Raw genomic sequence first — 26,955 nt, forward strand, 5'->3', positions numbered from 1 at the left:
ATGGCATTTTTTGCTTGTGCAACCATTGAAATGATTTTGAAAAATCTCTCCCTGTTACTGCAATATTTTGACCTAATTCAGTTTCATGTCTCCCTCTAGTGGCTTGTCCCATTGACTACACAGCCTATTACTACCTCCAACTGTTGAAGCTTCTTGTTAGCTCAAATAATAGATTCCTGAGGTTTTGTTGCTGCAGGTTCAGGGATCAGTCCCTGCATTCAACTGTGGGATCTACACTTTGTGTGAATGAGGCCACGATTCGATACATTATGTTTTGCATGAAGAAGAATCAGATTTATACATTGAAAGAAAAATCAATGTCAGTCATTCATACAAATGTATACAACAATGAATAAGGAGTTAGCTTTATAGAGTGCCTTTATCCCATAAACTCTCAAATATACTTAAAAATTCTTTACAATTGGAAGTAATAATTAGTACTGTATGCAAATACCAAACTGTAATAAACGTGTACATTAAAACACAAGGGTATTTAATTCGAAAAAGAATTCTACTTCAGCACTAACGGCGTATTGGAGGGACCATAAATCTGCTCACAGTCCTGCTGTGGGGGCTTCTTCCTTAGGGAAGTTAGGAACAATCTGCCCCAGGTCTATTTGTTCTATGGCCTGTCCTTTGAGCATGAAAATTCTGTAGCATCACAGTTTGTTCTGTTGTGTGGTTTAAAGCACAAATAATTTGTAATACTAGGGATAAAACATGGGAGAATGAATGGTTTTGCATTACCCAGATTATGCACAAATGTAGTGTAAGAAAAACTGCACCATAAACTTCCAACAGGCTGTTTAGTTCTTATCTCATAGTAAAAGTCTGACATCAGTGGAGTGGCAGATGTATAACAGAGAGCAGAATTTGGTTCAATAATGTCAATTCTTTTGTAATTAGGATTTTTAAAAGAGCAGTTCCATATTAAGTAGTGTTGAGCAGCCTATACATTTGTATCAGCACATTTTGGGGGGCAGGGGAAGAGATTTAGCTTCCAGGTTAACATGAAGCAATATTGCTTTGCAGGGGTGTTGAAGCTGTGATGGTCCCAGGCTGTTAGAGACACAGGATGGGTAAGGTAATAGCTTTTATTGGAAGCTTGAAAGCTTGTCTCTTTCACCAATAGACGTTACTCCAATAAAAGATATTACCTCACTCACCTTGTCTCTCATGAACAAGTGTTGTTTGTTTGGACAAATACAAGTGTTTTCATGGGCAAATTTGGAGATACATATTTAGGTATCTAGCGGAGGGCCCTTCTGAAACTCTTACTGCTTGTGTCCTTGCACAAGTTTCCAACATTTCTATTCTCCCTCCGAGAATTTACCATGTCTCAAAATTTGCTTGGATGTAAAACATGCTGTTAGAGCAGCCCTGCCTAGGATGTCTCCTCCTGAGCCAGGATGCATTTCAACAGATGTGCCTGCCTCATTCCCCTTCTGTTGGCCCAGGAAAGGAACCATGTCTCAGTGTTTGACACAAAGCCTGCCTCTGGGCATAATTTGTTCATCTACACCAGTCCAGTAGTTCCCCCCAAACCCTCAGAATAAAACCATTCTTGACAAAGCCAGAGTAAACATATAAAGGTACAGCAGCTTTTTCCCATTCCCATCTCCAGGGACATCACCCCCAGCTCACCCATCCTGGAGTCAACAGCAGCACTGTGTTGTCAGGTCCTTTGGCCCCTGATCCAGGGCCCCACTCTCACTGGTTACTGGCAGGCCCCGACTCCTTGCCTGCCAGTGACCAGTCTTCTCACAGACCTTTACAGGAGTCTTTTCCCTGAGGGCTCCTCCCCTACTGCTTTCATTCCTCTAGGTCCCTGCCTGGGAATCCTACCCCTGATGAGGGGAATTCGCCCTCTGCAACAATCCTCTTGCTTCTAGGCTCAGCTTCCTCTGCCCAAGCCAGACCGTCCCTTTTTCCTAGGGGCCCCTGCCTGAGATTCCCACTTGTCAGGGGTCCCCAGCTTTGGTCAGCTCTGCCCAACAACTTTCCTCCAAGTGCCTCTTGGGCGGTGCACAGTTACTGCTCTCCTTCCAAACTCAGCTCTCTCCCCAGCAACTCCTGCCAGCTCTTCCTTGCTGCTTTCCTGCCTCTCTCCAAGTCCTCCCAGGCACTGACTCTCCAGTATTAGGCAGCTTTCACCTACCCATCTCCTGCTTCTCACAGGCTTTGACTCACCCAGTCACCTCCTCTCTGTGGCCCAGGTGCCATCGCTTAAGCCCAATTGGGAGTCAACTGACCAGTCATAGGTACACTGGCCTCTTCCCCCTTAAAGAGCCAGTGTCACCCTATGACCATCCCCAATGAGGCAAAGAATACAGGAAATACAAGAAACTGGTCAAATAGAGTAGAAACTCAGAGTTACAAACATCAGAGTTACAAACTGATCGGTTAACCACACACCTCATCAGGAACCGGAAGTACACAATCAGGCAGCAACAGAGACAAAAGAAAAAAGAAAAAGGAACTATGGTACAGTACTGCATTAAACATAATGTACTAAAAAAAAAAAAGGGAAAATTTTAAAAAAAGGTTTGACAAGATAAGGAAACTTTCTGTGCTTGTTTAATTTAAATTAAGATAGTTAAAATCAGCATTTTTCTTCCACATGGTGAAGAGTCGAAGCTGTATTAAGTTAATGTCAGTAGTAAACTTTTGAAAGAATAACCATAGTGTTTGGTTCAGAGTTACGAACATTTCAGAGTTATGAACAACCTCCATTCCCGATGTGTTGGTAACTCTGAGGTTCTATTGCAAACAAAACATATATATTTAGTGGGAAATGGGATCCAATACGGCTGCAGGAATATAACTGAGAGCAGAATATTGTCCTCTTCTCTTCACTATTTTTTTCCATTTAAATCTTTGAAAAATTGGCTGTATAAACTTATGCAACCAGCATTAATGCAGTAAACAGCAAAGGTGTAGCTGACTCTGGCAGCGTTAGATGGCTCAAATTTTCAGGTGGGTGACCTCTTTTCAAACCAGGCTTCCAAGGAGTTATGTCCACCCTTTTCTTCAGAGCTAACGATCTTTTCTTACCACTTCGAAGGACGTGTTCAGTAAAAGGTTGATCCATTTATTCTTTATTGTGCAAGTTTCTCTCTTTTAATATCCCACATGATTAAGCACCACAGCAACTGGATATTTTCGAGGGGATTTCCCCTTTAAAAACCTCATTTTAAAGCATAGAGCATTTTGAGTCCTTCCCATCAGTACTCTCTCTTTGTAGGAAAGGGGGAGGTTGAGAATACATTCCAATCAATTGTCCTTCACTTGTCAAGTTAGGATCTACTCATGCCCCATTGCTAACCTCGGCAGCATATGGTGAGGACTCAGAGACAGGAAATTTTTAGGCACAGAGGTGCCATCATCAAGAGCATCAGCATGGGTAAATATATACAAATGCAGTTTTACAGTCTGCTGCCCATGAATCCAAGCAATTGCCATACAAAGAGAGGTTTCAGAGTAGCAGCCGTGTTAGTCTGTATTCACAAAAAGAAAAGGAGTACTTGTGGCACCTTAGAGACTAACAAATTTATTTGAGCATAAGCTTTCGTGAGTTACAGCTCACTTCATCGGATGCATTCAGTGGAAAATACAGTGGGGAGATTTATATACATAGAGAACATGAAACAATGGGTGTTACCATACAAACTGTAAGGAGAGTGATCACTTAAGGTGACCTATTACCAGCAGGGGAGTGGTGGGGAAAAAACCCAGAAGTCACCTACCACAGGACAGGCCCAAGAAAGAAAATAACAGAACGCCACTAGACATCACCTTCAGCCCCCAACTAAAACCTCTCCAATGCATCATCAAGAATCTACAACCTAGCCTGAAGGACGACCCATCACTCTCACGGATCTTGGGAGACAGGCCAGTCCTTGCTTACAGACAGCCCCCCAGCCTGAAGCAAATACTCACCAGCAACCACACACACACAACAAAAACACTAAACCAGGAACCTATCCTTGCAACAAAGCCCGTTGCCAACTGTGCCCACATATCATTTCAGGGGACACCGTCATAGGGCCTAATCACATCAACCACACTATCAGAGGCTCGTTCACCTGCACACCTACCAATGTGATATATGCCATCATGTGCCAGCAATGCCCCTCTGCCATGTACATTGGTCAAACTGGACAGTCTCTACGTAAAAGAATAAATGGACACAAATCAGACGTCAAGAATTATAACATTCAAAAACCATTTGGAGAACACTTCAATCTCTTTGGTCACTTGATTACAGATGTAAAAGTTGCAATTCTTCAATAAAAAAACTTCAAAACCAGGCTCCAACAAGAGACTGCTGAATTGGAATTAATTTGCAAACTGGATACAATTAACTTAGGCTTGAATAGAGACTGGGAGTGGATGGGTCATTACACAAAGTAAAACTATTTCCCCATGTTTATTTCCCCACCCCACCCCACCCCATCCCAACCCCCAGTGTTCCTCAGACGTTCTTGTCAACTGCTGGAAATGGCCCACCTTGATTATCACGACAAAACCAATTCCGCCCCTCCACCCACCCCGCTCTCTTGCTGGTAATAGGTAACCTTAAGTGACCACTCTCCTTACTGTGTGTATGGTAACACCCATTGTTTCATGTTCTCTGTGTATATAAATCTCCTCACTGTATTTTCCACTGAATGCATCCGATGAAGTGAGCTGTAGCTCACGAAAACTTATGCTCAAATAAATTCGTTAGTCTCTAAGGTGCCATAAGTCCTCCTTTTCTTTTCATACAAAGAGAGACTCTTTTTCTTTCTGGTAAACATTATATAAAAGGTGCATTACCTTTCCTACACAGTTTCTTGCTAAAACCAAACAGAGCCATTTCTACAGTCATCTGGAAATACATATTAAAATGTAACATTATTCATTTACTCCCACCCTTAAAGCTAGAAGAGAATTCTGTTATTTGCTTCTATCACTAAAAACATATCTTACATTCAGCCTCAAGATGGCAATGCAATTATAATAGTTGCTTGCTTCCAGTGCTGAGAGTTGAATCTCATCAGGTATTTTTTCCATTGCTAGAGATAAATATCAAGAATGGTGTTATTGCTGTAAATATTGTAGCTAAAACATGGCAGCATTTAAAAATCTGGACATTAACAGCTAAAGGAAGGTTTCAGAGTAACAGCTGTGTTAGTCTGTATTCGCAAAAAGAAAAGGAGTACTTGTGGCACCTTAGAGACTAACCAATTTATTTGAGCATGAGCTTTCGTGAGCTACAGCTCACTTCATCGGATGCATGCAGTGCTGTAGCTCATGAAAGCTCATGCTCAAATAAATTGGTTAGTCTCTAAGGTGCCACAAGTACTCCTTTTCTTTTAGCTAAAGGAAGGTAGATAAATACTAAACTATCCTCCCAGTTTGTAAAATACATGATTTACTCCAATAACATAATCGCTCTGTACATTTACACAAGATCCTAAAACCTGTCATATACCCTGACTATAGTAAGTATAATTAGATAACAATCATTAACAACTTTGCTGAATCATATTTTCTTTAAGTATTGCTTGTGCAGAAGTTTTTAGGTATACAGATATTTAAATAAATAATGATATGCTATTTTTGACAGAGGAAGAGGACAAAGGTTTTTTTATCAGGATAATAAGATAATAACCTGTTTCAGAGTAGTAGCTGTGTTAGTCTGTATCCGCGAAAAGAACAGGAGTGCTTGTGGCACCTTAGAGACTAACAAATTTATCTGCGCATAAGCTTTCGTGGGCTACAGCCCACTTCATCGGATGCATGCAGTGGAAAATACAGGCCCAACAAAGAAAATAAGAGAACACCGCTAGCCATCACCGTCAGCCCCCAACTAAAACCTCTCCAGGGCATCATCAAGGATCTACAACCTAGCCTGAAGGACGACCTATCACTCTCACGGATCTTGGGAGACTGGCCAGTCCTTGCTTACAGACAGCCCCCCAACCTGAAGCAAATACTCACCAGCAACCACATACCACACAACAAAAACACTAACCCAGGAACCTATCCTTGCAACAAAGCCCGTTGCCAACTGTGCCCACATATCTATACAGGGAACATCATCATAGGACCTAATCACATCAGCCACACTATCAGAGGCTCGTTCACCTGCACATCTACCAATGTGATATATGCCATCATGTGCCAGCAATGCCCCTCTGCCATGTACATTGGTCAAACTGGACAGTCTCTACGTAAAAGAATAAATGGACACAAATCAGACGTCAAGAATTATAACATTCAAAAACTAGTCGGAGAACACTTCAATCTCTCTGGTCACTCGATTACAGACCTAAAGGTCGCAATATTACGACAAAAAAACTTCAAAACCAGATTCCAATGCGAGACTGCTGAATTGGAATTAATTTGCAAACTGGACACCATTAAATTAGGCTTGAATAAAGACTGGGAGTGGATTTGTCATTACACAAGGTAAAACTATTTCCCCATGTTTATTTTTCTCCCTCCTCTGTTCCTCACATGTTCTTGTCAACTGCTGGAAATGGTCCATCTTGATTATCACTACAAAAGGTTTTTTTTTCTCTCCTGCTGGTAATAGCTCACCTTAACTGATCACTCTCGTTATAGCGTGCATGGTAACACCCATTGTTTCATGTTCTCTGTGTATATAAAATCGTCCTACTGTATTTTCCACTGCATGCATCCGATGAAGTGGGCTGTAGCCCACGAAAGCTTATTCTCAAATAAATTTGTTAGGCTCTAAGGTGCCACAAGTACTCCTGTTCTTTCTGAAGATAATAACCTGAAACTCAAAAACTATTGGACCAATTTCCTAATGAAGCACTGGAGGTTTAAACAGTATTTAAACATATACAGTATTTATGTCAAATTTGCTTCCACTTTGAACATTTGCTTTACCTGAAGAGTAAGCTATTATTCTTATTTATGACTGTTCACTGAGCACCAAAACATATAGCTCAATAAAGACATGGTCCCAGCTCGGAACAGTAGGGACACGGGCGACAAATGGGAGAAACATGAGATCATGAGTTATCTTTGTACTACATCACACATCTGGTTCCAGGTTTTGTTAAGGTTGTGTGTGCATGTGCATGTTATGTTACTTTGGTATTAGTTAATTGCTGTGAACTCGTATCTTGGTGGTTACATTTTATATACCACGTGTTTGTGTGTGCCCATATGGATAGACATGTACACATGTAGATATATACAGTAGAACCTCAGAGTTACGAGCAACAGAATTACAAACTGACCAGTCAACCACACACCTCATTTGGCACCGGAAGTATGCAATCAGGCAGCAGCAGAGACAAAAAAAGAAGCAAATACTACATAGTACATTACTGTGTTAAACATAAACTACTACTAAAAATATAAGGGGAAGTTTTAAAAAGATTTGACAAAGTAAGGAAACTGCTTCTGTGAATGTTTCATTTAAAAGCAGCATTTTTCTTCTGCATAGTAAAGTTTCAAAGCTGTATTAAGTGAATGTTCAGTTGTAAACTTTTGAAAAAGAACCACCATAACGTTCTGTTCAGAGTTACGAACAACCTCCATTCCCGTGGGATTCATAACTCTGAGGTTCTGCTGTATTTCGCTTACATATACATACACACATGTTGTGAGTAATATTTTTTACTTGTGAATATATTTTTATACATTCCCTCCAATCCACCCAAATATTTATTGTGATTTTTTTTTTAAATTTCCGGACTAAGTGAATTTCCCCTTCTCTTTTCTTCCTGTCACCGCCTCCCTCCATACTCTGGACTTTTCTGTCAATCTCACCTTCTGATATTGCCAAGTACAGTCCTTCTGGGTCAGCCCCACCACCAGGCTCACAGACACATTTTACAACAAAGAATCCACTTGCTATTCACTGGCATCCATCAGTAGCATCCATCAGTTCTACCTGTCTGCTTTGCATTCCTATGTGTTCCTTGTTCATTCTGCTGCTTGTTACAGAGTATGAGAAGGTGCAGAGGCTTTGATGCTCTGCTCTTCAGAAGGCCCATGGAGCAGAGCAGCAGTGGGGCAGAGAAAAATACCAATGAAAGTCAACTGGGGACATTGGAAGCTATTGGCCCCCTTCCCCTCACCACATGGCCCCCTCTTATCAAATGTGAGACTGAGACAAGGGCTGTTCATTCTATAAACACCTCTGTTTTATTGCAAGATCTATAACTTCCCATCACTCAAGAAACATCAGATGAATTTTAAAACTCATTCGAGCTGCACCGAGACAGTTCAGGTCCTGTAGATGTATCTAAGCTGACACCTGTCCTCTTCCTAAATACTTTGCCCTGCCATTCATTTATTTTCATATGCATGACATTTACATGTATTTAAATGCGAGGGAGATTACAAACTTTGCATTCCCTCCTCACGGACAAGTATAATAATGCACGATACACTCCCAAATCAAGGGTTAATTAAATTTGTTCAGCATTGTAGGACGCATTTATTGTTCAGAGACCGTTATGTGACTCTAGATATGCTGACATACTCCTCCCTAAAGATACTGTTCTCAGCTAATTTCTATAATAAATATTTTCATAAAAATAATAATAGCAATTAAAATGAATAAAACAGCAGGTGGACAGCCAATAATTAACACACAAGCATACAGTAAACAAGTGGTGTTTGTTTTTCTCTGCTTCTCTTATTTTAGGAATCATCAGCTTTAGTGCTAATGTAAATTGCTAGGGTAAGATGTGTGTCATAAGATAAAGGACCAAATGGAGCCAGGCAATCTTGAGTTCTAATCCCAACACTTACACTAACTCCCTCCATGGCCTAATTTTTCAAAAGTGGCTAGTGATTTTCAGTGGCCAAACTGAGATTTAAAGGGCTCTGATTCTCAGAGAGTAGGTGTTGAGCTTCAGATTTCAAGGGGACTACTCCTATGCTTAATGTTAAGCGCATTAGGGTCAGAGTGCTCAGTATCATGTTGGCCTGCACCCTATTCCCTCTTCTACTTTAGCTGGAACTCCTTGCAATTCTTGTCCATAACAGATATAGAGTCAGAACATGTGTGGATGGTCACCAATACACATTTTGTTACCGATACCTTTACATATAGGAGATACAGAGTTTTTAAAAAAGTTTTAGACTCTGATCTACTGCTTCTCAAAACAAAGGCTTCACTGAAGTACCAATTCTTGTTCAATATAGCAGGGCCTACGGTTTCATTTAATTACACATGCCCTGCCCATGGAGCACAGCTTACTACCTAACTGAAAGAAAAATTAATGGGAAGAGTATCATTTTGTGCCTATTAAGGCATTGAGTCTATCGTTATTGTCAGTGATCACTGTCTGAATACAACAGTGCATGTTTGGTGACCTAATGGCTGTCGGGATCAGTAATGGACTGCGAAAATTTTTCCCAGCATTGCCAGCCACTACTAGAAGCAGGTTTCGAGTAGCAGCCATGTTAGTCTGTATTCGCAAAAAGAAAAGGAGTACTTGTGGCACCTTAGAGACTAACCAATTTATTTGAGCATAAGCTTTCGTGAGCTACAGCTGTGGTGAAGTGAGCTGTAGCTCACGAAAGCTTATGCTCAAATAAATTTATTAGTTTCTAAGGTGCCACAAGTCCTTCTTTTCTTTTTACTAGAAGCAGTATCCAAAGTTGTCTGACAGCGGGTGGAATGAGCTGGTGGTCTCAGCCCAGTTCCCAGTGTCCGTGTCTATAGCCTCTACCACAGTTGTAACCTTTTCTGGCAGATTCAGCAGAGAGTTTTCGGACTTAATCGATAACACAGACCAAACTACCCTCTTCTTTCCTAGAAGCAACCCCTCCCACTCAAGAATTAAGGGCTTGTCTACAGTTAACACGCTACAGTGGCACAGCTGCATCACTGTAGCACTTCAGCGTAGACACTAACTACGTTGACAGGAGGGGGTTCTACCATGGGCAAAGGTAATCCACCTCCCCAAGAGGCAGCAGCTAGGTCTTCAGAAGAATTCTTCTGTCAGCCTAGCGCTATCTACATGGGGATTTAGGCTGACCTAACTATGCTGCTCAGGGTGTGGATTTTTCACACCCCTGGCCACTGTAGTTAAACCAACCTAATTTTCTAGTGTAGGCCAGGCCTCAGACACATTAGCAGGAGACTGTGAAGCAGTTAATAGAGAACTGACACCCCCAGGGCTTTCACTGCAGCCCTTCACATTGGCACTCAAAATTCATCTTACTGGTGTTTATTTAAGATGGTTAATCAGAAACTGCAGCTATTTGAAACCTGAGATAGAGACCTACCCTCCCACACCTTTACTACAGCCATTTAGATCAAACCCCAGCACTATTCCATGGGACAGAGAACCCATATTTTGGATCTGTTAGAAGCTCTGCTGTTTACACTTGCTTGTCTCTTTCTAAAGAAACACCTGAGCAACTGGACAACAAAGCCAAGGAACGCTCAGGGACAACTGATAATTAAATGGCCATAAATTTCATTAATGCAGAGTTAACATTGCCCCGTGCTGGCTAGTGGTCTTCCAGCATGTGGAGAGTGGCTAAACTTACACCTCTGAAAACCAGGAAATACAGAGTTAAGCTACATGCCACCCACCCCACAATGCAACCTGATCTCCTCCCCCTAGAGCTGGCAATAGCCACTGGGAATGGTTCAGTAAGGGGAGGGGATGCCATAATCAGTAGACAGGAGGAAGTTCTGAGGGTATGTGCTGTTCCTCGAGTTGTGCTCCACAGATTTGAATTCCATCATTTATCTGCATGCATTCCAGCTGTGCTCACTGTGTTAGGTGCAGCTGTACTGAATGGTGGAGGGATTAGATGGAGCAGCTTGGCAGATCAGTGACTGTAATATGAGGCGAGATGCATTTGTACCTTGTGGGATTAAGTGTGTGTCATTTGAGCACTGAGTTTTGTAGGTCACCTCCAGAGAGGTGTAGACAAGGGTTCTCTCACTGTGGGGATTGTCAGCTGTCTGGTGGCACACAGGCAGTGGTCTCCAGGGCTTAGTGAAGGCAATGTCTCAGAAGGTATCTGTAAGAGTAGAGTACTAGTGTGTGTATAACTGGCATACTGGGGATTGCTCAAAGAGGACAGAATTAAGGTTGCGATGTGGGTGTGGCTTGTACCTTAACGTGTCATTTCCTGGTTTTCAGCAATGTAAGTTAAGCCACTCTCCATCCTGGAAGACCACTAACCATCATTGGGAAACCGTCACTCTGGGTTCATTAAGTTTCTGAGCCCTTAATTTCCTTGCTATTTAAAAAAAATGATTTCTCAGCATCCCCATTTTCCACAGCCCAATTCTCCCACTCTTCTGCCTCTGGCTCCTTGGCAACAATTCAGCTAGCTACAGAATGCACTGGCTGCACATTATCCTGCCCCTTCATCATCTTCTCGTCTCCCCTCTCTCTGTGCAGCACAGCCTGCTTCTCCCTCCCCAACCATCCTTGGCACCGAGATGCAGGCAACAGCGTGAGACCTGCAGGTGGAGGAACAGGGTAGAGGATGCAGGAACAGTGCAGGGATTAGTATGGAGACAGTGAGGACAGATGTGGGAGCAGGCATGGGAGGAAGGATGGCTCAGTGGTTAGTGCTTGGGACTGGGGAGATCTGGGTTCAATTCCCTGTTCCATGACTGACTTCCTGTGTGACCTTGGGCAAGTCACTTAGCCCTTCTTGCCCCAGTTTCCCATCTGTAAAATGGGAATGTACTATCCTAATTTCCTAGTGCAGACCAGGACTCAGAGAGACGTAGAGTGGCCCAATCATTTGTCCAATGAGATGTTCTCAGGTAAATGAGAACACCCCATGGAAATGAATGCTGCCTGAAACAATACCTCTGAGAGGTGTGACCGGCTCCATTCATCTCAGTGGATATTCTCATCCCCCCCTTCCCAGTGCCCTGTGGTATACATCAGACATGCCCATTCTCAGCACACTGGTTTTGGTTTATACACCAAGCATGCTGTTCTCATCTCCCCATTCAGATTGGCAGGACCCCCCAGATCATGGCATACAGGAGCCAGGAAGAGGGGCTTAGACTACTCTCCCGCAAGGGTCAGCCCTTCCTGCAAGACCCCAGCTCACATGGGGAATAGAGAGAGATGCTCAGACCGCCCCTCCAAGAGAAGCAAGGCCCCCAAGATCTTGGCACACACTCAGGGGTCAGAGGGAAGGGATCATCAGACCCCCCCCCGCCAGTATCCCAGCACAAATGTGGGAGGGGATAATGTGGGGCTGACAGGCCCTTGTGTTTCCCAACTCAGCCAGCCATTCACCCCATATTCCCCCGTCCAGTATCTCCTCCCTCCCCATAATCTCTCCTTGCCACAACGGAAAACCTCTTCTTCTATTTCTCCCACTTCTCCACCCCCCCCTCTGCATTCTCATAACCCTCACACTCCCAGCGCTGCTCCCATCCCCACCTGTCCCTCACTGCTCCCATCCCCACATATTCCCTAGCTCTGCACCAAACAAGTATAAGAATCTAAAAAAGTTCTGAGCCCCTCATGCTAGGGGGCTGCCTATCAGGAATGCCTTGACTATTAGCACACTCAGGTCCATTGTTCAGGAAACACAATTACATTATCCTAATATTTTCATCTTTCCTCTAGTTAATCAATGCTAGTAGATTAGTCCACATTTTGCGCTTGTCTTTACTGAATTTCATCTTTTAGATCAATTCTCCAATTCTCCAAGATCATTCTGAATTCTAATCCTACCCTCCAAAGTGCTTGCAACGCCTGCCAGATTCATGTCCTCTGCAAATTTTACAAGCATACTCTCCGCTCTCTCATCCAAGTAATTAACGAGGTCAATATAGAGTGACAGATCAGTTGGGGGACAGTCAGAGCCAGAGTCCGAGTCCCAGATGCGCACACAGAAAAACTGATTTGATAAAATGCTGGATTCTTTTCAGAGGACAGTATCCCAGGAACTCCTTGCTCAAATGACCTCAGATTGGGCCCACAAACAACACCCAGCACCTTGATGAGGCACAGGACATTGAAGGACAATCCACATAAGTATTTAGAACATTTGGCGGCATCCTTTAAACCGAAAGTGTATCTGAATCTTAACTAAAGCAGAGCCGGCACTCTGCTATGACAATGTAAAAGTGTATAAGCTTTACAGCTCGAAGGAACAAAAGATGACATTTTCAGAGCAGGAGGACCCAGCCATCCTGAAAAGATAGAATATAAAAATGAGGTAGAGAACTCAGCACTTGAGAGCTCAGAGGAACTGAAAAGACAGATGAATAGCTGCTTAGAAAGCTATAACAAACCATGGAATGCAAATCACACAAAGACAAAAGATGCAAGAACTTCAAACTAAACTGTGCCTTGAAGAGAAACTTGCTTTATTTAATCCACAGTAAACATACTTGGCACTGTGGTTCAAATACTGCTCTCCTAACACAGAAACACAGTCGTCTCCCTGGAACGGTACTTAAGCAGACTTCCAGCTGAAGAGGAAAACAACCTTTACGAGCACACATGCATTATACTTGGAAATTGTGGAGTAAATCCAAATAAACAAGAGTAAAGACAAAAACTGGAAGCACGAATGTGAAGTTTAGTCCCATCAATTTCCTCTTGCTCCTTTGAAAAAGATTCCATAATTATCTAGTTTATGGCATTTTGTTTCACAATGCAAGAATTTCATACGTTGCAAACATTCATTAATTATACATTTCCATTAATATGCATACTGTCAGCATCTCTCCTATTCTTTGACTACTAAAAAGGCTACAACAAAGAAGCACTTCCAAACTGGATGACACTCCAAATTCCATTTCAAACACTCCATCCTAGAACTGACCGGAGGACAACAATTCCATCCCATGACAACTTTCGAGGTTTCTGTTTTTGTTCTGCATTAGAAAGGAAACAAAACCTTTCAAATGCTTTTGTGAAATGGAATTATGTGAAAACATCTGGTTTTGGCTTGAAAGTTGGGCTTTTACTTTGGGTCCCTCTCTTGGGAAGTGGCCAGAGATTTCCATGAGGACCCCAGAAACCTTCCCCATCCCAGTTGATACTTCTCTGGGAAACGTTCTGGCTTTGACAATACAACATATTTCTTTAAAAAACTATGTTGTCAAAAACTTCCAACCCGCTCCACTCCATTACACCATCTTGCCATATTTCTCATTAGATCTCAGTCTCAACTTCGTCCTTTTTTCCTAATCTATAGGGAGGGGTAGGGGCTGCATTTTTAAAATAATGCGGGATGAAGCATAGATATAGATTGATTGCGATCACCTTGCACTGTGGTTCAAATACTGCTCTCCTAACACAGAAACACAGTCGTCTCCCTGGAACGGTACTTAAGCAGACTTCCAGCTGAAAGTTGCAATGGGGGGAAAGTTCACCTGTGAAAGTGTAACACTGAATACTCCCCTCTCAAGACATTCTAAACAGAGCCTAGATACACACAGCAGAGTGGGAGGCAGACTACTAGGCCACACGTGTCTTTTAAGAAGGTTCCCTGCGTTTCAAAGGCTTCCTGAGAACCATAACACCATGTGTGCCCAGCAATTACCATGGCAACAGTGGGTTTCCTTACAAATGGAAATGGTATAGCAAATAGGCATGTAAAAACCCCTTGTAAACTGACAAACAAGCTACTCTTGCCCTGGGTTAAAAGAGCTTGCACACACCCTCTTTCTATTAATTTTTTCCATGAATAAACAAGGGATGGGGGACGTGTGTTCACAGTGGCATGTGAGAAATCCATGTACATGCACAAATCCTGTTAACAGGCCTCCCATGCACCCCTTGGAAGACAGAAGCAGCAATGTTTAAGCAGCATGCCTGCCCCCTCTCCTCATTAGATTTGTGCAGCCCTGGAGGTTGGTAACTCTGGCTCCCTGAGGAATTCGACACTGGGGGAAAGTCATTGTGATGTATTGCCGGAGAAGAATGCAGAATGTGCACTCATTATTAAAAAGAAAAGGAGGACTTGTGGCACCTTAGAGACTAACCAATTTATTTGAGCATGAGCTTTCGTGAGCTACAGCTCACTTCAACAAACATCTGATGAAGTGAGCTGTAGCTCACGAAAGCTCATGCTCAAATAAATTGGTTAGTCTCTAAGGTGCCACAAGTCCTCCTTTTCTTTTTGCGAATACAGACTAACACGGCTGTTCCTCTGAAACCACTCATTATTAAGACTCTTTGAATAACATCAGTTGTCAAAAATATGCAGGAAGGCAGAACAATGCTAATCAAAGCTGGACAAAGCAAACTTTTCAAGTTCTCAGATAAACATTTGACAGTCAGATTTGTGAACTGACCTTCAATTGAGCAAGCTTACTAAAGTCATTGCCATATATGGGTCTATTATACGTGGTGGAGAACAACTCAGAGAACAAGGAGACCAGAACTTCATGGGACCCTAACAGTTTTCTCAGTTAGTCCACCCTCCTTTATCGGACAAATAGGCGTGTCAGATTTTATTTCCATTGCTCTCCCTTCACCTCCCAATCACTTGTGCTTAGAATAGCAACAAATATCTACTTTCAGTAACAAGAAGTTCAAAATCGTCAAATCGATCTATTTTTCCAAATGTCTTTAAATGTGACTGTCCCATTCTAGTTGGAAGTTCTTACCTAGCCATACTATTTCATTAGGATGATCTTTCCATGATTCAGTAGCTTCAGAAGCTACAGGGAAATAACTTGAAGGCTCATTGTGTTGTCATGTCAAAACATACTTTTGCTGAAAATGTTTTACAGTTCACTGGACAGAAGGGAGTACTTCAAAAAATGAATGCTGACAAATAGTACCAAACCTCTTTTTCAACTCCATTACATCTTTGGGTCCATCTAATGTCATAACCACCTCCAGGAGTAACATAGTCTAATGTTTATTATGCTGTCAACCCTGGTAAGTGAAGCGCTGTCTGCAACCTGTCAGCTATGAGAGCTGTGTCATTTTCTCTCTTAGATACCAGGCAAATGACATTCATAATTGTTATGTTCCGCTAATCTGTCATCGAGGTCTCAGTTTAACCCAGCATTTATATGATGATCTCTGCTTTGGAAGTGACTCAAAAGGCACACTCTCTTCTTTCAAGAATTTATTGGTGCTTTAAAATGTTTAGAGATTTTTCATTCTTCTATGCCGCTTTATTTGCAAAGATACCAAATATGTCAACCCATTTTTATTGTTTTTTAATTTTTAAAAAGAGAAGCGGATTATCTAAACCATTCCACGGAGGTTTATTATTTGGAATACACACTAATGGTGCACAATGTCAAAAATGCTCAGTCTTTGTCAAACTCTGCTCCCATTGATTTCAGTGGGGGCAGAATTAGGCCAGTGTTGAACACTTTTGAAAATCCAACTGTGACATGCTAAGGTACCACTAAAATGAACATAAACAAACAACCCCTCTACTCCTCCACACACACAACTACAGTATACTACAACTACTTCAAATAATTATTTTTAATGCCGTTAGGAATTTCAAATTGAAACGCATCTATATACAATCTACTATATTTTTGTGTATTCCAACTTTGAATGCAATGAAAAATTGGAAGCACCAAATATTTCCACCTCAGAGATATGATGAACAGAGAGCAAGTTTTGAACATTAGTTATTTGATCCTACCTGTGGGTCAGACAATCGGGATAGGTCAGGATACAAGTAGAATTTTATTCCTTCAGAAGCCCCTGGTAATGTTACTCCTCGAACCAGAAGAATCAATAGCATGACATACGGGAATGTAGCTGTTACGTATACCACCTAGCGAGAAGAAGTAAAACATCAGAAAATGTGGTTTTTTTCCCAAACAAAAACAAGAAGAAGGTGGTGTTGTTTCTCTAGTAGTAATCCAGATATAAATACCCGCACAATCTTATGCACCCCCTGAGTGACACTTTGAGACCTAATACCCTTACTGGTCTTCTGCAGAGGGAAGAATTTCATCCCCAAGCATATTCCTTCTTCAAAAATTTAGGCTTGGCAGGAAAATGGGCAAACAATCACAAATAGAGCTGGGCGAATAATGGATTTTTCAGTTCACTGGCAATTCTTGGGGGTGGGGTGGGGGAATAGAAAAAAAATTAATTTGGAGTCAAACAGATTTTTGTTTGTTTGTTTGTTCGTTTGTCTGAAATTTTGGAAAAAGCAAAGAGTTGAAAAAATTATTTCAGGTCAAACAAAATGTTTTGTTTCAATTTTGACCATTTTTAAACATTATTGACTTTTTTTAAATACTATCAAAGGACATTTTGAAACAGAAAGTCAATTTTTGCACTGACAATATTGAAATGAAACATTTCAATTTTTTATCTTTTTTTTAGCGTTTTTGTTTGTTTGTTTTACTGAAATATTTTGGTGAATTTGCAAACTGTTGCTGAATCTGCCTTTTTTGAGAAAAAAAATGGTCAAAAAATTTCACCCAACTCCAGTCACAAACATTGGTTGGGACATTCTCTCCAAGTAAGTTACTGTGGCTCACTACAGAACAATTAAACGAGATATGGTACAGTAGAGAAATGAATTGACTTGCCGGAAAATAATGTGCTGTATTACATATTAACTATGCAGCAGCCTATATTGGAAACAATGTTACTCTTATTACTGGTACTAAATGTGTTTGGAAAAGTGAGAACAACAGTATAACCAAGGGAAGAAAATGTGGATTTTCCTCTGCCCCCACCTCTCTCTCTTCAAGAGTCTTATACAGTCTGGGGTTTTTTGCAATAAATTACTGAACACAGATCATGAGAAATTACAACCCATACAAGTAGCTGATTAATTGGTAAAACAGGTATAATATTTTCCTGTGAACAATCAAGTCTCTAAAACCCACTTCTTCAAACAAACCCACTGTGGTAGGAATGTGCCTGCCCCATAGCAACCCTCCCTCCCCTGGCCATCTGGGGCTCTCCAGGAATTCTCTGCCTCAGTTTCCTTCCCAGAGGTGCATCTCCTCAGCTCTCCACTCACTGATCTGTGAGAGAGATGTGACTCGCCCTCTGGCCAAGTTACAAACAAAACTTGACACTCTCTTCCTCCTCAATAAACCCACACCCTCTCTTTGCTAACCTGCCATCCTGGGCAGTATTTTGGCTTATATTTGTTTGTTTTGTTTCATTTAGATGATAAGATCTTTGGGCATGGAAAGTATCTTGTGTCTGTAAAGCACTATGTATATTTGCATAGCAACACACGTTTTATAACAATATCATGCCAAGCTTTTGCTTCGAGATTTGAAGAATTCTGTGTAATCCTCCTACAAAAGGTAAAGTTAAGAACGAGTTTACAAATGAAGCTTCCAGGACACAGAAATACCTCCAGTCCTGAGCTTTAAGGCAATGTGGTAAGCTATACAATGAGACAAGCACAGCATCACTCCCTGTGATGTGCACGGGGCAGCTCCAGAACCATCATAGAAATGTAGAAATGTATGGCTGGAAGGGACCTTCAGAAGTCATCGATTCCAGTTCCCTGCTCTGAAGCAGGACCAAGTAAACCTAGATCATCCCTGACAGGTATCTGTCCCATCTGTTTTTAAAAACCTCCAGTGACCAGAGATTCCACAACCTTTACTGGGCTGCCTGTCCCAGAGCTTAACTACCCTTAGTTAGAAAGTTTTTCCTAATATCTAACCTAAATCTCCCTTGCTGAGGATTAAGCCCATTACTTCTTCTCCCACCTTCATGGACATGGAGAACAAGTGATCCCCATCCTCTTTATAACAGTCCTTAACATATTTGAAGACTGTTATCAGGTCCCCACCTCAGTCTTCTCCTTTCTCAAGACAAGACTAAACATGCAGTTTTTTAAAAAAACTTTTCCAAGTAGGTCAGGTTATCTAAACCCTTTCATTATTTTTGTTGCTCTCTTTTGGACTTTCTCCAATTTATCCACCTCTTTCCTAAAGTCTGGCACCCAGAACTGGACACAGTCCTCCAGCTGAGGCCATCTTCCTGCCCTCTCATCCACCTTCCCTTAGACTCCTCTCCATGGCTCCAGGGTCTGCACTGAGACACAGGATGGAGGCTGAGCAAGCCAAAGAGAAGGACTGGGAAGAGCAGCATTGGGGGCATGGGGCACACATGTTGCCTGTCTCTAGTCCCATGGACAGCTGTATTATCTTCTCCATGAAGTCACCCTTAGAGGTCTTGGGGGTGATGGCTGGAGGGCGTCCAACAGAGCCACACTGCCACATGGGAGAAGGCAACGAGGGCCAGAGCCTGTGTGGAGGCACAGGGCCTCTGCTTGAATGGTCTAGGCCTCCTGGGGATTGCTTAGGATCTCTCAGGTTTGAGAGATCCTAAGCAATCTGCAGCCTTTTCAATTCGGGGGTGGGTTCTCCAAGAGGGGATGATTCCCTCTGCAGGAGGGGACAATCTGGGCCAACGATGGCTGTTTAATTATTTAATCAGGATGTCAGGGTAATAAAATTCCTCTTAAACAGCCATGGCCCAAGGTCTGATCAAAGCACTAGGAGACTAGGAATGCTGAATTCTAATCCTGGCATTGACACTAACTCGCTCTGTGGCAGTAAATTACTCAGGCATAGATTTTGAGACGCAACTAGTGATTTTGTTGCCTCAGACTTGGGGTGCTCACACAGAGACAGAATGGGCCTAGTTTTCAGAAAATGCTGAGCATCCAACCCCTAAAAATCAGTCCGCTTCCATGTGTCTCAGATTGGGCATCCAAAAACGGAGTTACTTAAAATCACTAATCCTGTTTGAAAATGTAGGCCATGTCTTCTGCCTCAATTTCCTCTCTGTAAAATGGAGATGACACTAATACCCCCCTGCCTTTCAGAGGAATGCATGGATTAATTAAGGATTCAATAAAAACGGAAAGCCTTGTTCACGTGCTAAGTACGGTTACTGTTCACAATTGATGGAGAAGCCATATCCCAGGACCAAGTGATTCAATGTTCACTAACCCGGTACATCAAAGGGACAAAATTCCATACAGCTGTTTTTTTCATAATGAGGCTGACAAATAAAAAGGAATAAAAGGAAATAAGGATGAAATGCAGTGAATGAGACTGATCCTGCAGCTCTCTCCTGGCTTCAGTGACAGCTCAGTGCATGGAGAGGCTACAGGATCTAGCCCAACAAGGTTTCTGTGCTTTTTTGTTTATTCATTTCGGCAATTTCAGTCTCTGTGCACTGCATTCCCTTCCCTCCTCTCTCCTAAAATTAACGGCTGCTGTTAATACCAATAGTCACTTAATCAGGTCAAATGGCTGATGCTGGGGTCACTGTACCTGAATTGAAAGAGTAACATTTTCTTGCATCCTGCTTCATTATGTCATATTACTTCACAATCTGTCATCTCATGCAGCCTGCCATTGCACCATATCATTTTACATCAGCATGCAGACTGCCCTTTCAGACACATAGATATTCTTCCCAGGGCGCACCAGCCTAACTTCGCTATACACACAGTTTTCCACCGAGGATGCAATTACAGCTCCGATAAGTCTGAGCTGCAAGGAGGAGGAGAAGGCGCCACAGAAATTCATTCTTCCACAGGCAAGGGAGGAGAGAAGAGAAGATCAGCCAAGGATACCTCTGCATAACAGCAGTGCAGTTATCACTCCCCCATACAGCCATCCTGGCATGGAGCGTAAAACCCTAGAGAATTGCCTTGTCCTGCCCAGAAATGCCCTCACTGGGGCCTCTGGCATTGCTGAAGGTATTGGAAACCTCACCCCCAGCTCCTTGATTTTCAGTCCCTAAGAGCCAAAATACAGCTGTACCTGTGCAGCAGCATTAAGAGGGAGGGCTCTCTGAGGTCTCTCCTCCCCCTACTACTGCCTTGCAAGGAGCGAGGTACATAGCACATCATTTCTACCACACGCCTATGAATCCAATCCAAACCACAGGTAAGAGGATAAAGAAGAGGAGTGCTGATAAGAGCAAGGCCTGTGGACAGGTGGGAAGGATCTGAGGTGTTTACAGGCTGTGGCAGCCCTTTGTGCCAGTTGGTATTGCTATTAAAATAAAAACAAGGGCGACTTTGGCACTCAAAGCGATGGAACTGCTGGATTTCCGAGCTCTTTTGGGCTGAAATGGCCAGTGAAAGATGCTGGATTTGTGATGTGCTGAAATGGGGACTGGGATAGGAACCCCCCCAAACTTAGTTCCATTACAGGCTGTCGTCAGATTTTCAGCTTGCATCTCCAAGCCTGCTGAGCCCCTGGACTCCTTGGGGTTCCTATTTTGGAATTCTCGTTATGTTCTTGTTTATCATGCTGTACAGCACCCAGGGAAGTGACCGGGGGTGGTTTTAGAAATCAAAGTGTTGTTATTATTATCATCACATCTGTAGGCATTAAAAGTTTGCCTGAAATTGTTTTCTTTTCTTTCAACACGTCAAACCAATCTGAATGTAAATGTGAACACAACTGTTTCTAATTACATTGAACCCTGTTTTAATTGACTTTAATTGCTTGGTGTGTTAATTAGCATGTCGATGCTCGGAATGCTTTTTCCAGCTCTCAGCAATGTCGGAGCCATGCTGGTATCTGAGCACTTGGGAGCAAACTAAACGTTTCTGACACACCTGTGTCGGCACCAAGTTCTTTTATTACAATATGACAAAGGCCCAGAGTGACAAAGGTATTGAGGTACCCAAAGATGCAGTTAGGCACCAACTGGGATTTTTAAAAGCTCTTATGCAGGTTGGGCGCCTAACGCCCATTGAAAATCAATGGAACTCAGGTTGCGTCTACACACCTCTGCGGTGCAGCCTACAGGGGGTGTGTGTGTGAACTGCTGGGTGCACCAGCATGCTTGCACGCAAGGCTGGATTTACACCTGACGTGCCCTCCACCCCCAGCCTACCGCTGACCTTCATGTTTTCTGTGAAAAATGAAACTTTTAACCCACTTTTAACTTTTCGGTGCCCCTAGGCATGTGCCCACTGTGCCGAATTGGAAATCCGGCCCTGCCTGTGTGGGCGCTGCTGGTGCAAACTGAAAAGTACCTCATTTGGGTGAACAGAGTCCTCTGGACTAGCTACCTGGTTGCACTAGCGCTGCAATTTACAGCCCCGCAGTGTGCACTGCAGGGCCATGTGGACAAGTCCTGAGGCTCTGAAGTGCCTGTATCTCATTTGAAAAATGTGTCTTGGGTTCCTAAATTGCAGAGGGCTAGATTTTTAAAGGTATTTAGGCATCTAAAGACTTCAATGGTTGTTAGATACACAACACCACATTTTTTAAAGGTATGTAGGAGCCTACTGGAATTTTCAAAAGCGTCTGGGTGCCCAACACCCGTTGACCTCAATGCTTTTTAGGCACTTACAAGCTTTGGAAAATCCCACGAGGCACCTATCTGCACCTTTAGGTGCCTAAATACCTTTGAAAATCTGGTCCTCAGCGACTCAGAAAATTTTACTCTAAGTGAAAAGCTAGTCTTTGGGATGGCCAGACAAACAACCACCGCACACAGATTGTGATGCAGCAGGTTCAACTTGTGAGAGATGGCAATAGGGAAAACTAACCCCAGGAGGAAACATAGATTATCTGTTGAGAGAGAGGAAGCAGCACTTAGCACACTGAATTTAGCCACACAGCCAGACAGGTTAAAAATAGACTGCTCAGGCCGCAGCTACAACAGAACATGTCAGCTTGATGTTCACATGCTCCATCACAACAACTTTTATCAGGCTGAATCTAAAATAGGGAACTGGCTACAGTGAACTTTAATTCTTTGCTTCGCTCTTGCTGTGACCACAGCTGAACTGTCCTTTGGTGGGGAAGGAAGAATTTTCATACACTGGCGAGTTTCATTACCTCTTGTCACCACAAGATAATACAATTATGTTCCTATGATGTCAATTACATTAAAACTTCAGATGGTTCCAGTTGCTTCCTGTGTAGATCCTTACTGGCCATCACTGCAGGTTGGATGGTACAGAACACAAAACAATATGCCAGATTGTAGGAAATGAGATTGTCTGAACTGCATTCTGTGTTTTATTTACACTGTAATACAAGGGTTTTTACAAAATGAAAGTGTTCAAGTTCGCTTAGGCCCAGATTTTTAAATTTATTTAGGTGTTGCTGCCTGCCGCATTGCAATACCTAACTGATTCAGGTGCCTACATCTCATTGTCAGGGCAAGCTCTCCCATCAATATACCTCAACCTGGCTTTTGAGAGATACACCTTTCAGGGCAATGTAGCAGTTCAGGCTCCCTGTCTACTGCGTCCTTCCCCGCTCCTGCGAATGCCAAAAAGGGGTGCCAGTTAGCGCTCTTTGTGGCATACTGTAGATACCTCTCCTCTTATACTTGGATTGACACTACTAACGTATTTCACACCGACTACTGAACAGGTGATGACCTTCAGCGCTTGTCTACACAGGGAAATGGCCCAGCAGAACTATAGTGGTACAATTATACCCCTAGAATTATACCCAGTATAAGTCCCTGTGTGGACACACTATTCCAGAATGAAAGTGATTTTTATTTCTTTATTTTTGCATATCTTTTGTTGCACAAAAATAGTCACTTTTATTCCAGAATAGAGTGTCCATTCAAGGAGTTATACCAGCATAACTCTAGGGGTATACTTATACCACTAGAATTCTACTGGTCAATTTCCCCATGTGGACAAGCCCTAAGGCGCTACCAGTCTGGGCTAGATTTACACTAAGAACCTACAGGAGAAGGGTCCAGATCCCATTATCAACTCCTGCACTATCCTGCCCCCCCACCCCAAAATTATTTATTTTATAAATTCAAACTCCTTTCCAAACCACTAACTGTTGCAGATAATCATACCATACTGTGACAGTGCAAGATCTTTCCCTTTCCAATATCAACACGTGCAGCAAAACTGTCAGTTTTGAATATGACGACGTTTGAAAGGGTTTTTTTGCTTATTGGGAAATCACACAAAAATGGAGAGAACCAGCCAAACATCTAACTTCACTATTTGCATTCTCTATGTTGCAGTTTTATTCACCATCATCTGCTTTTATCTGGGTATGTTTATCCACAGAGAGCATTCTGCTGCAGAATTGTGTTGTGAACCATTCTTAATCAGACTGCTTACAAAGGTAGATTTTTCTTCTTCCTAAACTCTGATGAGTCATACATGATTGCAAACAGTTTCTCTTGGGAAGAATGCAGTACAAATACCAAGCAGGTAAGAAAAGTGACAGTAATGAGCTCAGAGAGAGGAAGATTATACATCAGAGATGGGGAAAATTCACTTTGAGTTCAAGATGGTGAGCTAGAAAATAAAGGCCAGCAAAGGACATTCACTGAAATTACATAAGAAACTGGTTAACTGTGCAATGTTCAGAAAAAGCAAAAACTTTCTACGTGTGCCGTGACATCATCAGAGAAAGATGCACAGATGCTAACACTGCACTATACATGGATTATTGGCTGTGTGGCCACAGCGTCTCTCAGAAGTTACAGGAGATGAACAGGGAAACCACGGTGGAAGATTTTGTTCAGTGCTGCTGACCAGGGCTGGTTCTAGGAGAGGGCAAGAGTGGCAGTCACCCTGGGCACTAACTTCCAGGGGGCATCATGTCACTTGTGCTGCTCAGGTGGGTGCTCATTTGGTTAGCTTGGCTGCTTGGGGTTGGGGGTCCATTCTGGATGGCAAAATGGCTAGAGATACTCTTGCTGATGACTGAGACTCTGATCCTGCATCAAAAATCTTGTGGGCACTGGGAGTCTGCCAGCACAATCCCAGCTGCAGATCCTCGGTTAAAACTGGAATGGTATGAAAAGGCACTAGGGGAAGACAGTGACTAGGCACTGGAGCTAGAACCCAGCCAACAACATGTAGTGAATTATGTGTTTGACCAATTAATTTGTTTTGTATTAATGAATTTTCTATAAATAGCATACAATTTCCCCACATGTACGTTACTATAAATTATTTCCCAAATAATTTCTGCCTACTGGTTTGTCTGTAGTGTCCACAGGCTGCTAAAATCATGATCAAATGTCTTTCTAAAAGATGTGAAACTGTAAGTATTTGATATTCAAGCTATGGTGGTCAGTTTTGATTGACCCCATAGATCACATAGTGTATTCCTAACTTGCATTTACAAATTCAGACTTAATTTTGTATGTATATTCTTCAACAGTTGGTTAAAATTCACTGTTTTGACAAAGATTCCTGCCACCAAACTTGTTCACTAGAATATACACAAAAAGCAAACATAAAAAAGGACACACACATAGTTAGAGAGATTTCCCTGAAAACTTGAACAAACTTATCTGACTTTTTTGTGTGTGCAGTGTTTGCCTCACCTTCTAATCATAGCATTTCCTCCCTAATAAAGAAAAAAGTTGAAAGGAGATGATGATGTTCTAATGAGGATCAGTTCATGCATTATTCATGCCTCAGTAATATCCAATATATTAAATGTTCTACTATGGATTTTCCATATTTAAAAGAAAGGAAAACTATACACGTTTTTACTATTATGTCATGGTAACATGAAAAAAAATCCATGACATAAGAAAACAGAAACGTTGGCAAAATGAGACACTTTTTCTAGGTTGCTGCTACCAAAGATGCTGATAAAATAATTTTCAATTGTTTATTAAGGCCCAAATGTATGTCATTGTGCATGCAAAAATGCATCTGTATAAACTACATGAACAATTAATCGCACACACAACTGTGACAATTGTGATAATTGTGCAGGTAAATAGCCAATTATATATCTAACTGGCCTTTTGCATGCACAATTACCACAATAAATGAAGAACCACAACAAATGCGCACTCAGATTACACTCATGCATTTTGCAAATGCAATTTTGAGTATGCAGTTCTAAAAAAACTGGGCAGAAAAATGCAGCTCAACTGGAGCCTTGAAGCTCAGATCTGAATCTATTGTAGTTTCAAACTTTCCTCTAGTTCTGGGGTGTTCATAGGTCATGTTCCATTTGGGTTCAATAAAGAAATAGATCTCTGTCAAACTCAGAGTAGCTGGAAAGCAGACCCAGGGCTCTTCTGTGGGCTGAATTCTAATTAAAACAGCCACCTAAGTGAGGTGGCTCACTATAAGCGGAGTAGGTTCCACAGGAGACAGGTAACTACACAAAACTGCTCTACCTAGTGGACAATGTTATAGGCCAGCATTAACTCCTGGGGAACTTGTTCCCCAATTTTACACAGGGGTTAGCCAGTGGATCTACGTAGTAACAGACCTACTAGCCATATCCTCGAAACATTCATGTCGTCGTATGGATGGAGTCTGCTCTGAAAGACTTCAGACTTCCCCGTACTGGATCCAGTGTACTTTCTTACCTGTTCAGTGGTACCACACTGCTTCGGTTTCCTACCAGGCCGTACATACCCAAAGAGGAGAATTGGTAGATTATCCCCTAGATGATAAATATTTCGGGAGGTAACTCAGGAACAAAATATGTTGCCCTTGATCCCTTACCCAATGAGTGGCATTGACCCTGCATATACCTTGTATATTATTAGCACAAGGGCTCCAGTCTTTATTGATTTACAGGTTTTCACTGGCTTCTGCTGGCGCAGGCCCTAGCTGAAGACCGGTGGTGAAAGGTCTTCCCGGAGTGGGGTGGGGAAAGTCAAAACAGTGCAAGGTCCCCAGAACGCCTGGTTGACCTCGGATCATCAGCACAGCACCAAAATGGCCAGGAGAGTGCCTGACTGAGAAATTAAGGGATATGTGCTGACCCAGAGCATGCCTCAGGCAACCTCGTCTGCTTCAGTGAAGCCCCAACAGTGACATAAATCTGTCAGAATCTCTGGGGAGGGCATCAGGCCATACACCAGGTGTGAGCTGCCCTGTGACGCCAGTCTTCAGTACTGCACAGGGTGCAACTTCCATCCCCACACACATGCCAGCAGGAATCAATGAAGTGCTCCCCAGTCCCCAGTCCTTAAAAATTATATTTTGAAAAAGTGGCATTTAGTGGACACCTACCTCAGGAACCACTGTCATCAAAGAGAGCCAGTGAAT

The 26,955-nt window shown here is 42.4% G+C and overlaps 1 protein-coding gene across 9 annotated transcripts in view; it reads right to left on the reverse strand.

The window, feature by feature from the left end:
* SLC6A11 (solute carrier family 6 member 11) overlaps positions 1–26,955 on the reverse strand; it is a 279,091-nt gene that overhangs the window by 98,498 nt on the left and 153,638 nt on the right. For all 9 annotated transcript variants that reach the window (XM_073352322.1, XM_073352324.1, XM_073352321.1 and 6 more), the window contains one exon: positions 16,609–16,743. In XM_073352322.1, the coding sequence (XP_073208423.1) occupies positions 16,609–16,743 (135 nt within the window). The remainder of the gene's footprint in view (positions 1–16,608; positions 16,744–26,955) is intronic.

The sequence above is a fragment of the Lepidochelys kempii genome, chromosome 7, assembly GCF_965140265.1.
Source record: "Lepidochelys kempii isolate rLepKem1 chromosome 7, rLepKem1.hap2, whole genome shotgun sequence".
Taxonomy (NCBI): domain Eukaryota; kingdom Metazoa; phylum Chordata; order Testudines; family Cheloniidae; genus Lepidochelys; species Lepidochelys kempii.